We start from the raw sequence: 15,000 nt of genomic DNA, 5'->3' as shown, positions 1-15,000 counted from the left end.
TTCACTCACAAGCTTAGCCTTTTGTTAACAACACTGTCATCTCAGATTTTCAAAATATGCTTTTCAACCATAGCTACACAAGCATTTGTGTAAGAGTATTGATAGCTAGCATAACATTAGCCTAGCATTCAGCAGGCAACATTTTCACAAAAACAAGAAAAGCATTCAAATAAAATAATTTACCTTTGAAGAATTTTGGATGTTTTCAATGAGGAGACTCTCAGTTAGATAGCAAATGTTCAGTTTTTCCAAAAAGATTATTTGTGTAGAAGAAATCGCTCCGTTTTGTTCATCACGTTTGGCTAAGAAAAAAAAAACGAAAATTCAGTCATTACAATCTATTCCATGATAAATCATTCGTGGCAGTTGGCTTTCTCCTCTGAAGCAAATGGTAAAATGCACGCAGCTGGAGATTACGCAATAATTTCGATGGAGGACACCAAGCGGGCACCTGGTACATGTAGTCTCTTATGGTCAATCTTCCAATGATATGCCTACAAATACGTCGCAAGGCTGCAGACACCTTGGGGAAACGACAGAAAGTGTAGGCTCATTCCTGACGCATCCACAGCCATATAAGGAGACATTGGAACACAGAGCCTTCAAAATCTGGGCCATTTCCTGTTTGAAATTTCATCTTGGTTTCGCCTGTTGCATCAGTTCTGGGGCACTCACAGATAATATCTTTGCAGTTTTGGAAACGTCAGAGTGTTTTCTTTCCAAAGCTGTCAATTATATGCATAGTCGAGCATCTTTTCGTGACAAAATATCTTGTTTAAAACGGGAACGTTTATTTATCCAAAAATTAAAAGAGCGCTCCCTATATCGAAGAAGTTAAGGACAACAAAGGCAAGGTATTGGAGTGGCCATCATAAAGCTCTGACCTCCATCCTATAGAAAATTTGTGGGCAGAACTGAAAAACTGCGAGCAAGGAGGCCTACAAATATACAGTATACTCTTCCGTAACGATTCAGTCATGATTAGCCATAATCATGATAGCATCCACATTAATGAAGAAGTGGACAGAAACATATTATATTATTATTTACAACAAACGTTTCTCCAAAATGACACAATACATAATTTACCATTGATTTCTATTGGGCACAACATAATCCGAAACACAACCAAAACAAAATACAAATGCATCCAATTAGTTTGTAGTCACACGCTTGATGTAGTCATTGCATGCTAGGAATATTGGATCAAATACTAAACGGTTTACTAAATGTAATACACTATAAGTGAATTTGTACAAATATTTACGACTCCTTCAAATGGGGGGGACTAAATACATAGTGCTTTCATTTCTAAACAGTAAAACAGATATGTATGAAAATACCCTCAAATAATTGGTGACATTCTGTACTGTCACCTCATATAAAACACTTGATCTCATATCCAAAATGCTAGAGTATAGAGCCAAATTAAAGGTTTTTGCTTCACTGTCCAAATAAATACTTAGGGGAGTGTAAATGAGAGTTATGTGATGCTGTTGCTGTCTAGTGGTGGGACAGGGTCAGTGCATTCTGCTTGCGGTATACAAAACTAAGCTCCCATTACCAAAACATGTGTGTGTTTGTGCACGTGTTTGAGTTTGTCTCTCCCTCTCTTCCTTGTCCGTCTCTCTCTGAAATGTATTTTATAGGACGTCTGTAATAAAAGAGCGTATGCTAGTTCTCGTGTGTGCAGGCTGAGAGAGAGGACAGTAGAAGAGGAGCTGCTATAGGACTGTGTCATGATGTAAATTCACTGTAAATGTCAGAGTCAGCTTGTCAGGAGAGAGGCGCTTGGTATCAGAGCATTGCTGGGGAGAAAGAGTGAGCAGTTCTCCCCCGCTTTAACAATGGGTACATAGTGAGTCATGAAGATTATGTGAGAGCTACAGCAGCTGAATAGGAGAGAATGTCAAAGCTCTTGCATGGAAGTCTATGGAATGGAGTTGTATGTGAATGGAAGTCTATGGAATGGAGTTGTATGTGAATGGAAGTCTGTGGAATGGAGTTGTATGTGAATGGAAGTCTATGGAATGGAGTTGTATGTGAATGGAAGTCTATGGAATGAAATTGTATGTGAATGGAAGTCTATAGAATGTAGTTGTATGTGAATGGAAGTCTGGAATGGAGTTGTATGTGAATGGAAGTCTATAGAATGGAGTTGTATGTGAATGGATGTCTATGGAATGGAGTTGTATGTGAATGGAAGTCTATAGAATGTAGTTGTATGTGAATGGAAGTCTGGAATGGAGTTGTATGTGAATGGAAGTCTATAGAATGGAGTTGTATGTGAATGGAAGTCTGGAATGGAGTTGTATGTGAATGGAAGTCTACAGAATGGAGTTGTATGTGAATGGAAGTCTATAGAATGGAGTTGTATGTGAATGGAAGTCTATAGAATGGAGTTGTATGTGAATGGAAGTCTTTGGCATGGAGTTGTATGTGAATGGAAGTCTTTGGCATGCTGCTGTGAATTGCTACACAGCACACAGAGGGTTTATGGAACATTATTCTATGTAAGACTATAAATACGTACATTGTGTGATATGATTCTGCTACAGTGTGTTTATTTTTTTGCATATGAATGTATATTTTCAAAATGCCTGAGTTGAGCTGTATCTAAATGGGAGTTCATGAAATAGAATTGCAAAAGAGAGATTGAGAACATGGTTGGTTGAATGGAAACATAAAACAAGGTATTCTGGCGCTATGGAGGGGAAAACGTTTAAGCTGGAGTTGGATATGCAGGATGTAGGCTGAGGGAGGCAGGAGAGGAAGAGATGTTGAACTACAGGCATATCTACACACCGTATATAGCTCTGTATTTAGCATGTCCTCTAGTTAAATGATACTGTATCTCTGCAACCTGACACAGGAGTATTTCTCACAGGTCTCCAGGCCCTGTCAGCAGGGGCTCTATCTGCCCTGGGTAAGTTGCTGGGCAGCAGGCGTGGCAAACTGTTAACACAAGTTCAAACTCCAGATCTCCCATGCCAGTGTGTATGGTGTTGAGATGTTTACTAACCAGAGAGACTTTCGCGACACTGACACTCTCACTCTTCTGCTTCACTAACTCTATGGGCTGTCTGGTGTCAGCCGTGGGATCTGACAGTCAGTCAGTCAACAGTATATGGGTGTTGCTGAGAATGGGACATGTTGCTACTTTTACTGTGTGGCTTCAGAGTGCTAGAATGTCGCTGGGAATACATGTGCTGTTGTTTTTGAGGATTGAATTGTCTGGTATGAACTGACATAATATTGTACTCACTCACTCACTCACTCACTCACTCACTCACTCGCTCGCTCACACTCACACACACACACACACACACACACACACACACACACACACACACACACACACACACACACACACACACACACACACACACACACACACAAACACACACACATTCACTCACATAAACAAAAACGCACACTTGTGACGACTCTCTTATTAGTCGTGAGATCATTTAATATTTCTCTGCAAGCAAGCACGCACTCCTCTTCTTCCTCTTTCTCCTCCTCCTCCTCTTCCTCTTCTCCTCCTCTTTCTTCTCCTCCTCCTCCTCCTCCTGAATGGGAGAGGCTAAGTCCTCTGTTCTTATCTCCTATCCCTGGAATTTCAGTCATTAGGAGGGAACACAGACAACACTGGGGATGAAAGGCTAATTGCATTTGCTAGTACTATCCTGTACATATATACACACGGACACACACGGACACACACAGACACACACGGACACACACGGACACACACGGACACACACACACGCACACGCACACACATATACAAATACACACAATCTAGGTACTGTACAGCCCCAAGAGAACCTTGAGCTAGGCTTTTAAGTTGATTGGGTCATCAGAGAAGGAGGTTCGGGTGTGTTTGTTTGCAAAGCCATTGGGTTACTCTCTCCCTACATCCCCTCCACCCAGCTCTCTCTCTGCTCCCTATCCTTCTCTCCTCTATCTAGCCCTCTCTTTCCTTACCTCTTTCTCTCTCTCATTGTCCCTCTCCTCCCATCCCTGTCCCCCTTTCTCTACCATCCCTAGCTCTCTCTCCCCTTTTCTTCATTCCCCCCTTTGTCTCTTTGTCTCTTCTCTCTGTGAACTTGTTGCTGGACTCTTACTTGCTGTCCCTCTCCTCTCTACTCTCCAGTGATTACATCATAGAGGAGAAGAATGCTATGCTGCAGAAGAAAGAAAACGAAGGCTTCGGCTTCGTCCTGCGGGGAGCCAAAGGTAGAAAACACACACAAACACACTCACACACACACCTAGGTGAATACCTTTGCTAATTAATCAAGTGTTTTAGTGATGGGCCATAAGACTGGAACAGACAACTTCTCTCTCTATACCTCCAGGACCAGCCTGGAGCTCCAAACACATATTTTCACAAAGCTTGACTTTATACCTTATTACTAAAGCAGGCTGTTTTGATCACTGTCACTGCTGCCTCCAAGGCCCTGTTAGCTACTTTCTTCATGTCATAGGCTGTCTGTGTGTGTGTCATTGCAGGTCTGTGAGCCCCTCTGCAAGTGTTCTGAGTGTGGGGTATGAGATGTGGTGGGTTGATGTGAGGAGTTCTAAACCTCTTTCACTGAGTCACACAGTATGACTTATTTATCTATGAACCAACACGACTGGCTTTGATCAACACCACATTGTCTCTCTCTGAGTGTGTGTATGTGTGTGTCTGTCTAGCCTTTGTGGTGGTGTCATCCTAAAATGAACTGTCCGTTGAATCCCCATCTGTTCCTCACACATTGTATTCAGGGAGACAGAAATTTCATGATTTCTTTCCAATTTTGATCTTTATTTCTTCTCGTTTATTGATTCCTTCACTGTCTTTCTTTTGTTCTATTCTTCTCTTGTCAATCTTTAAATTTTCTTTCACACCTTACCTCCCTCTTCTTTATTCCTTTCTCAGCTTTACTATTAGTCCTTATCCTCTACTACTTCACACACACTACTGCACGTTCCAGCTCCCCATGCTGGTTACTATAGCAACCCCTCACGGGCACCAAACCCAGGAGTCAGAGTGTGTTTGCTGCTCCTCCATCTCTATATTTATATTTGTGTAATTTAGCAGACACTCTTATCCAGTGTTGTACAGGAGCATTTAGGGTTAAGTGCCTTGCTCAAGGGCACATCGACTAATATTTCACCTAATTGGCTCAGGGTTTTGAATCAGCGAACTTTCCATTACTGTCCAAACTCTCTTAACTGCTGGGCTACCTGCCTCTCTCTCCCCTCTCTGTCTCTACATCTCTTTCTTACTCTACTTTTTTTCTCTTGCTCTTCCTTTCCCTACCTCTAAACACTAAAGCTATGAAGGCTGGAGAGAGAGGGAGAGACTAGTCTGTAGCTTTCCTCCTGATCAACAAACAGTTGACATGGAGTCTAATGTAGAGCCAATAGCTTTCTTTACAATGTTTCAATTTGTCTACCTTTTTCTCCTCCTTTTCCAATTTCCATCAGTCAACTTTCCCCCACTCTAGATGTATCCCTCCCTCTCTCCTCTCTTCTGCTTGTCTTCTTCTTTCTCTCCCTCCATCTACCCATGTGCCTGAGATAAAATTGAATAGATTATCTTTCATAGTGGGGTCATGTCACACACACACACACACACACACACACACACACACACACACACACACACACACACACACACACACACACACACACACACACACACACACACACACACACACACACACACACACACGCATTGCAGGTGCCTCTGGGAACTCTCCTTTTTAAGTGGTATAGTCAGACTCAATTGGATTAAATGAAGGGTGTGTGTAGTTCACGGTGGCTCTATCCTAAGGTGTGTGTGTGTGTGTGTGTGTGTGTGTGTGTGTGTGTGTGTGTGTGTGTGTGTGTGTGTGTGTGTGTGTGTGTGTGTGTGTGTGTGTGTGTGTGTGTGTGTGTGTGTGTGTGTGTGTGTGTGTGTGTGTGTGTGTAATCTGATTTTCAGTGTGAGAGTGATTAAAGTAATACGGTTGAGTGAAAGGGTCTCTCCCTGTCACACCACCTCACCGTTCCTACATAGTCCATCTGTAAATAGCCCACCCAATCTACCTACCTCATCCCCATATTGTTTTTATTTACTTTGCTACTCTTTTGTACACCAGTATCACTACTTTACACACCATCATCTGCTCATCATCATCTGCTCATCTATCACTCCAGTTAATCTGCTAAATTGTAATTACTTCGCTACTATGGCCTATTTATTGCCTTACTTCCTCATGCCATTTTCACACACTGTATATAGACTTTCTTTTTCCCCCTATTGTGTTATTGACTGTACACTTGTTTATTCCATGTGTAACTCTGTGTTGTCTGTGTCACACTGCTTTGCTTTATCTTGGCCAGGTCGCAGTTGTAAATGAGAACTTGTTCTCAACTGACCTTCCTGGTTGAATAAATAAAAATAAGCAATCTCACTCTATTATAAACACACATTCACTTACAGGCTGCTGTGTGTATCTACTTTATGTGTACCTCTATGAGCTTAAGGTGTGTTCTCTTTCCCATGGCAGATGTGCGTGGGTGATACTCTCACGATTCAGTGTACCTTACGGTGGATTCCAAAATTAATACTGTATGTGTATTTCTTGTGTTCAAACATCTATCCATGTTTGGATATTTGTTCATTCTCTCTGTGTATTCCCAGCTGAGACGCCTATTGAGGAGTTCACCCCAACACCTGCATTCCCTGCCCTCCAGTACCTGGAGTCTGTCGACGTGGAGGGAGTGGCCTGGAGGGCTGGGCTTAGGACAGGAGACTTCCTCATAGAGGTAACTACACCCCCTCTCCTCTTCTCCTGTCTCTTCTCCAACCCCATGGACTAGCCCCACTGACTCTCAGGTCTCTGTCTGCTGACCTCCAGCCGTGTGTATATGTGTGTGTGGCATTCGTGCGTGTGTGTGTTCCAGGTGCACGGAGTGAACGTGGTGAAGGTGGGCCATAAGCAGGTGGTGTCTCTGATCAGACAGGGGGGCAACAGTCTGCTGATGAAGGTGGTTTCTGTCACACGCAAACCTGAGTCTGAGGAGGTGGTCCGCAAGAAAGGTGAGCAGCATGTCCCTCATCAAGTTGCTATGAGTCAGATATAATGAGTATCTACACTCCTGGGATTATATCATGTACAGTGCCTTGCGAAAGTATTCGCCCCCTTGAACTTTGCGACCTTTTGCCACATTTCAGGCTTCAAACATAAAGATATAAAACTGTATTTTTTTGTGAAGAATCAACAACAAGTGGGACACAATCATGAAGTGGAACGACATTTATTGGATATTTCAAACTATTTTAACAAATCAAAAACTAAAAAATTGGGCGTGCAAAATTATTCAGCCCCCTTAAGTTAATACTTTGTAGCGCCACCTTTTGCTGCGATTACAGCTGTAAGTCGCTTGGGGTATGTCTCTATCAGTTTTGCACATCGAGAGACTGTAATTTTTTCCCATTCCTCCTTGCAAAACAGCTCGAGCTCAGTGAGGTTGGATGGAGAGCATTTGTGAACAGCAGTTTTCAGTTCTTTCCACAGATTCTCGATTGGATTCAGGTCTGGACTTTGACTTGGCCATTCTAACACCTGGATGTGTTTATTTTTGAACCATTCCATTTTAGATTTTGCTTTATGTTTTGGATCATTGTCTTGTTGGAAGACAAATCTCCGTCCCAGTCTCAGGTCTTTTGCAGACTCCATCAGGTTTTCTTCCAGAATGGTCCTGTATTTGGCTCCATCCATCTTCCCATCAATTTTAACCATCTTCCCTGTCCCTGCTGAAGAAAAGCAGGCCCAAACCATGATGCTGCCACCACCATGTTTGACAGTGGGGATGGTGTGGTCAGGGTGATGAGCTGTGTTGCTTTTATGCCAAACATAACGTTTTGCATTGTTGCCAAAGAGTTCAATTTTGGTTTCATCTGACCAGAGCACCTTCTTCTACATGTTTGGTGTGTCTCCCAGGTGGCTTGTGGCAAACTTTAAACGACACTTTTTATGGATATCTTTAAGAAATGGCTTTCTTCTTGCCACTCTTCCATAAAGGCCAGATTTGTGCAATATACGACTGATTGTTGTCCTATGGACAGAGTCTCCCACCTCAGCTGTAGATCTCTGCAGTTCATCCAGAGTGATCATGGGCCTCTTGGCTGCATCTCTGATCAGTCTTCTCCTTGTATGAGCTGAAAGTTTAGAGGGACGGCCAGGTCTTGGTAGATTTGCAGTGGTCTGATACTCCTTCCATTTCAATATTATCGCTTGCACAGTGTTCCTTGGGATGTTTAAAGCTTGGGAAATCTTTTTGTATCCAAATCCGGCTTTAAACTTCTTCACAACAGTATCTCGGACCTGCCTGGTGTGTTCCTTGTTCTTCATGATGCTCTCTGCGCTTTTAACGGACCTCTGAGACTATCACAGTGCAGGTGCATATGTACGGAGACTTGATTACACACAGGTGGATTGTATTTATCATAATTTGTCATTTAGGTCAACATTGGATCATTCAGAGATCCTCACTGAACTTCTGGAGAGAGTTTGCTGCACTGAAAGTAAAGGGGCTGAATAATTTTGCACGCCCAATTTTTCAGTTTTTGATTTGTTAAAAAAGTTTGAAATATCCAATAAATGTCGTTCCACTTCACGATTGTGTCCCACTTGTTGTTGATTCTTCACAAAAAAATACAGTTTTATATCTTTATGTTTGAAGCCTGAAATGTGGCAAAAGGTCGCAAAGTTCAAGGGGGCCGAATACTTTCGCAAGGCACTGTATATCTGGGCCTGTATCCACAAAGCGTCTCAGAGTAGGAGTGGTGATCTAGGATCAGTTTAGCCTTTTAGATCATAATTAATAAGATGAAATGGACAAACTCCTACTCTGAGATGCTTTGTTTTGATACTCGCCCTGGTGTGCTGGAGTGGACAAGTTGAAAAATGGGACTTCCACTACTGACTGTCCTTCATTGCAGCTGTAATCTCCTCTCCTTCAGTTCAGTGTCACATTATTAGCTGGTCCATGTATTTGATCTCTAGCATATAGCCATTAGGTTCTTTAATACTAGGTTCTGTATTAGTATGTTGTCATGGATATGGCAGTTGGCACTAGATGACCTGATATATTTGAGAAGGATCTGAATGTTCCTGTCATCAAGGTGATTTCACCACTTTGCCACACTGTAAATTCATGTGGTTTCCATGTCAACGGCATCTCATCTCATCCCTGTGCTAAACAGCTCCCACTCTCTCCTGCTACGAAGACCTCGGGAAAGTGTATGTGTGTGTGTCTCCTTGGGTGAGCGAGACAGACAGATACACTTGTAGGATCTTAATTTGATCACCCGGTTGCAGGAGAACTTAGGTGTATTTGAGGTTTTAGTTGGTTTACTATTTTTGTGAGAACTTTTGGTACTCACAAGTATAGGAAAAGGTGTCCACACACACACACACAGAGAGAGAGAGAGAGAGAGAGAGAGAGAGAGACAGAAAGTGTGAGAGAGAGACAGAAAGAGGAAAGATATAACAGTCAATATGGAGGTCTCTGAGTAGTCAGTCTGTGATTGGAACTGAACATGACAGACATGTATTGTTGTTGGGATTGAAGTTGCGTGAATCCACCCAAATAGGACGATTTGCATATCCAGGATCAGTGGTGTAAAGTACTTAAGTAAAAATACTTTAAAGTAAAGAGTATATGTACTTTACTTTACTATTTATATTTTTGACATCTTTTACTTTTACTCCACTACATTCCTGAAGAAAATAATGTACATTATACTGCAAACATTTTCCCTGACACCCAAAAGTACTCGTTACATTTTGAATGTTTAGCGGGACAGGAAAATGGTCCAATTCACTCACTTGAAGAGAAAATTCCTGGTCTTCACTACGGCATCTGACCTGGCAGACTCACTAAATGTCAGGATTTGGCCAGGGTTGTTCCGGGTTTTTTCACTAGATGCCCCCATTGTGCTTTTTGACCTTGTGTTTTTTCCCTTGATCCCCATTATTATTTGCACCTGTGCCTCGTTTCCCCTGATTATATTTAAACCCTTTGTTTCCCTCAGTTCTGTGCTCTGTGTTTGTATGTTAGCACCCAGCCCTAGTGTTCTGTGTGCTCTTGTCGATTCCGGGTGACGCTCTTGTGGAATTCTGTTTTTTTTGTTTTTGTTCATTTTTTGTGAGTATCTCTTGAGGCTTTTTTGTGCTTTACCTTCCACCTTTTGGATTTACCATTTTTGTATTTGAAGGACTTTTTACTTTATTAAATACACCGTCTTAAGTACTGCTGTGTCTGCCTCATCTTCTGGGTTCTGCTGACTATTCGTGGCTCAGTTGGTTAAGTGACTGTTTCTCACTCCGGAGACCCAGGTTCGTAACCGGGTCCTGACAGAAACACAGAGCCAAAAATGAACCCAGAGGCAGCCAGTTCCCAGGACCTTTTTGCCATGCTGTCCCACCACCAGGAGACTGTCCAACACCACGAAGTCGCCCTGGTTCAGCAAGAGGCCTTAATGGCTAGACATTCTCATCTTCTGTCGGAGATGCTGACTTCCATTAAGCAAATATCTGATCGACTTACCCCGGCAACAGTTCCCGTCCCAGTACCTCAGATTCACGTACCCATGGCAGTTAACCCCCTGGCTGAACCTCGTCTTCCACCTCCCCAACGGTTCTCAGGTGATCCAAGTGCTTGTAAAGGGTTTCTCACCCAATGTTCTCTCTCCTTTGAGCTGCAACCCTCGTCGTTTCCCACCGACCGGTCTAAGATCGCATATATCATCACCCTGCTGTCGGAAAAAGCCCTGGCCTGGGCTACTGCTGTGTGGGATGCCCATAGTTCCTGCTGTGCCAGCTACTCTGCCTTTGCTGAGGAATTCAAATGAGTGTTTCAAGGCCCAAGCAGTGGTTCTGACTCAGCCAAACAGCTCCTGACTCTCCACCAAGGTTGGCGCAGCGTGACGGACTATGCCATCCAGTTCCGCACGGTGGCAGCAGCGAGTGGCTGGAACAACGAGGCGCTCACGGTGTGCTTTCTGAAAGGCCTTTCCGACACTATCCAAGATGAACTGGCCACTCGGGAACCACCGGACAATCTCGAGTCCCTGATCAAGTTGGCCTCACGCATTGACCAGCGTCTGAGAGAGAGAGAACTCAACCGTAGACCTCTAGCCCCTATCAGTCCCAGCTCCGAGTCCCCACCTTAATCCTCGCTGGCTCCACCGGAACCCATGCAGATTGGATGCATCTCCCAGGCTGAGAGAGACCGCCGGATGAGGGAGCGATGCTGTCTATATTGCGGCAACCCGGGCCATTTCCGTTCCACGTGTCCCGGGCTCCAGGGAAACGCTCTGTCCCGTACAGACCGGGGGGAACTGTAACGGGAAACATAACCTCCTCCCATCCGTCCAACTCCCGTCTGCTCATTCCAGTCACCCTCTCCTGGGACAACCACAAGCTTCACCTTCAAGCCTTGGTAGACTCTGGAGCCGCAGGTAACTTCATGGATGGTGTCTGGGCGAAGGAGAATGGCGTTCCCTCTGAACCTCTAAGTGACCCCATGAGGGTTACTACATTGGATGGAAGCCCTTTGGGATCTGGACTTGTCACTCATGTCACTACCTCCTTGCGACTTTCAGTTTCACAACACCAGGAATTGATGAACTTTCATTTGATCTCCTGTTCCGAGTTCCCTCTCGTCCTTGGATACCCCTGGCTTCACAGCCATAACCCTCACATCGACTGGTCTGTGGGCACTATCAAGCAGTGGGGCCCTACGTGCCAAGCTACTTGTATTTTCCAGAAACAGAGGGCCACCATGCTACCACCCCATAGACCTTATGATTGCCCCATCGACCTGTTTCCGGGCACTTGCCCCCCCAGGGGTCGGATCTTTTCCCTATCTCCACCCGAACGAGCTGCTATGGATACCTACATCAAGGACGCTCTGGAAGCAGGCCTCATGCGTCCATCCACCTCCCCGGCGGGAGCAGGGTTTTTCTTTGTGGCCAAGAAAGACGGTGGATTACGTCCTTGCATCGACTACCGGGGACTCAATGCCATAACCGTCCGTAACCGTTACCCGCTACCCCTTATGGCCACAGCCTTCGAGCTGCTCCAGGAAGCAGTTGTTTTCACTAAGCTTGACCTGCGGAACGCATACCATCTTGTGCGGATCAGACCTGGTGACGAGTGGAAGACCGCTTTCAACACGCCTACTGGTCACTATGAATACTTGTTGATGCCCTTCGGCCTGACCAACGCCCCAGCGGTGTTCCAAGCGCTCATAAACGATGTGCTTAGGGATATGCTTAACATATTTGTGTTCGTTTACTTGGATGACATCCTCATCTTTTCGAGCTCCCTTCAAGAACACACTAAGCATGTCAGACAAGTACTCAAACGCCTCCTAGACAGCCATCTGTACGTTAAGCCGGAAAAATGTGAATTCCATTCATCCCGAGTACAATTCCTGGGATTTGTAGTGGAACCCGGTCGAGTCCAAATGGACCCCAGGAAGGTAGGGGCGGTAGCGGATTGGCCCACCCCCAAATCCGTTAAGGAAGTTCAGCGTTTCCTGGGCTTCACAAACTTTTACCGCAAGTTCATCAAGAACTTCAGTTTGGTGGCAGCCCCTCTCTCAGCTTTAACCAAGGGTGGCAATGCAAGGTTTTTGTGGGGAAGAGAAGCTGAGACGGCCTTCCAAGGACTCAAGCAGCGCGTCCTCTCTGCTCCCATCCTGATACTACCGACTACGGATGAACCATTTGTGGTGGAGGTAGACGCATCAGAGGTTGGTGTTGGAGCTGTCCTGTCTCAGAGGGGTGAAGACAAGAAGCTTCATCCGTGCGCTTTCTTCTCACACCGGCTTACCCCGGCTGAGAGGAACTACGATGTGGGGGATCGTGAACTCCTAGCGGTTAAGATGGCATTGAAGGAATGGAGACACTGGCTCGAGGGGCTTCTCACCCGTTTCAAGTGCTTACGGACCACAAAAATCTGGAGTATATCCAGCAGGCGACGCGGTTGAACTCTAGACAAGCTAGATGGTCTCTTTTCTTCAATCGATTCCAGTTTATCCTCACCTATCGGCCCGGGTCGAAGAATCTCAAACCGGATGCCCTGTCCCGAGTCTACGCTCCTGCCATTCGAGATGACACGGACATGCCTGTCCTTCCTGCTGCTAAGATTGTGGCTCCGATCTCGTGGCAAGTTGAGGATACCGTGAGACGAGCTCAAGCTATCGAACCGGACCCGAAAGGAGGTCCTGCCAATCGGTTGTTTGTCCCCAAGGCAGTGAGGACTCAGGTCCTTCTGTGGGGGCACTCCTCTCGCCTCACCTGTCACCCGGGCGTAGGTCGCACCTTGGAGTTCATCCAGCGTAAGTTCTGGTGGCCTACCATAAGAGAAGACGTTGCCACTTTCATCAATGCCTGCCCCGTGTGCTGCCAGGGCAAATCTTCTCACCTCCGCCCTCAAGGACTCCTTCACCCTTTACCTGTTCCCCACAGACCCTGGTCCCATATCTCATTGGACTTTATTACTGGACTTCCTCCATCCCATGGCAATACTACTATCCTAGTCATAATCGACAGGTTTTCTAAGGCGGCCAGGTTCGTCCCTCTGACTAAGTTACCTTCTGCCAAGGAAACGGCTGAGTTGGTAATTAATCATGTGTTCCGAGTCTTCGGCATTCCTCAAGATATGGTTTCTGACAGAGGTCCCCAGTTCGCCTCAAGGTTTTGGAAGGCCTTCTGCCAACTCATGGGGGCTTCTGCCAGTCTATCTTCAGGGTACCATCCGGAGTCCAACGGCCAAACAGAGAGGATGAATCAAGAGCTGGAAACCACCCTCCGATGTATGACTCGTGACAACCCGTCCACATGGTCATCCTTTATTGTTTGGGCCGAATACGCGCACAACACCTTGCGCTCCTCCTCCACTGGTATGTCCCCGCACGAGTGTCAGTTTGGCTATGCTCCTCCATTGTTCCCGGACCAGGAGGCAGAAGTCAGAGTGCCTTCAGCCTTGAAGTTTGTCATACGCTGTCGGCTTATGTGGAGGAAGACCCGTCTTAATCTTATGCGTTCCTCACAGAGGTACCAACAACAAGCCAACAGACGTCGCCGTCCCGGGCCTACCCTGCGCCCCGGCCAGAGAGTCTGGCTCTCCACAAGAGACTTACCACTACGGGTGGAGTCTCGCAAGCTGTCCCAAAAATACATCGGTCCCTTTAAGGTTGCCAGGAGAGTTAACCCAGTTTCTTATCGCCTACACTTACCGAGATCCCTTAAGATTAATCCCACATTTCACATTTCCTTGTTAAAACCTGTTGTTTTTTCCCCTTGTCCCGGCAGACAGACCTCCCCCTCCGCCTCGTGTCATTGGAGGCCAGCCGGCTTATACCGTCCATCGGATACTGGATTCCCGCCGGGTGCAGCGGTCCTGGCAGTATCTGGTGGACTGGGAAGGCTACGGTCCTGAGGAGCGCTCCTGGGTTCCTGCCAAAGACATACTGGACCCTGACCTCATTCGTCAGTTCAGGGCCCTCCACCCCGAGAGAGCTGGTAGGAACGTCAGGAGCCGTTCCTAGGGGGGGGATTCTGTCAGGATTTGGCCAGGGTTGTTCCGGGTTTTTTCACTAGATGCCCCCATTGTGCTTTTTGACCTTATGTTTTTTCCCTTGATCCCCATTATTATTTGCACCTGTGCATCGTTTACCCTGATTATATTTAAACCCTTTGTTTCCCTCAGTTCTGTGCTCTGTGTTTGTATGTTAGCACCCAGCCCTAGTGTTCTGTGTGCTCTTGTCGATTCCGGGTGACGCTCTTGTGGAATTCTGTTTTTTTTGTTTTTGTTCATTTTTTGTGAGTATCTCTTGAGGCTTTTTTGTGCTTTACCTTCCACCTTTTGGATTTGCCATTTTTGTATTTGAAGGACTTTTTACTTTATTAAATACACCGTCTTAAGTACTACTGTGTCTGCC

General features: G+C 45.5%; 1 protein-coding gene across 1 annotated transcript in view; it reads left to right on the top strand.

The window, feature by feature from the left end:
- Positions 1 to 14,986, top strand: part of LOC135538744 (SH3 and multiple ankyrin repeat domains protein 3-like) — a 245,766-nt gene extending 230,780 nt beyond the window's left edge. The window contains exons 15-18 of the mRNA XM_064964649.1: positions 4,160 to 4,242; positions 6,683 to 6,807; positions 6,946 to 7,081; positions 14,372 to 14,986. Coding sequence (XP_064820721.1) covers positions 4,160 to 4,242; positions 6,683 to 6,807; positions 6,946 to 7,081; positions 14,372 to 14,607 — 580 coding nt within the window. The 3' untranslated portion in view covers positions 14,608 to 14,986. The remainder of the gene's footprint in view (positions 1 to 4,159; positions 4,243 to 6,682; positions 6,808 to 6,945; positions 7,082 to 14,371) is intronic.
- Positions 14,987 to 15,000: the final 14 nt, after the last annotated feature.

This window comes from Oncorhynchus masou, unplaced genomic scaffold, assembly GCF_036934945.1.
Source record: "Oncorhynchus masou masou isolate Uvic2021 unplaced genomic scaffold, UVic_Omas_1.1 unplaced_scaffold_33___fragment_6___debris, whole genome shotgun sequence".
NCBI lineage: Eukaryota > Metazoa > Chordata > Actinopteri > Salmoniformes > Salmonidae > Oncorhynchus > Oncorhynchus masou.
The sequence above is the reverse complement of the archived record's forward strand: the minus strand, read 5'-3'. Positions and strand labels throughout refer to the sequence as shown.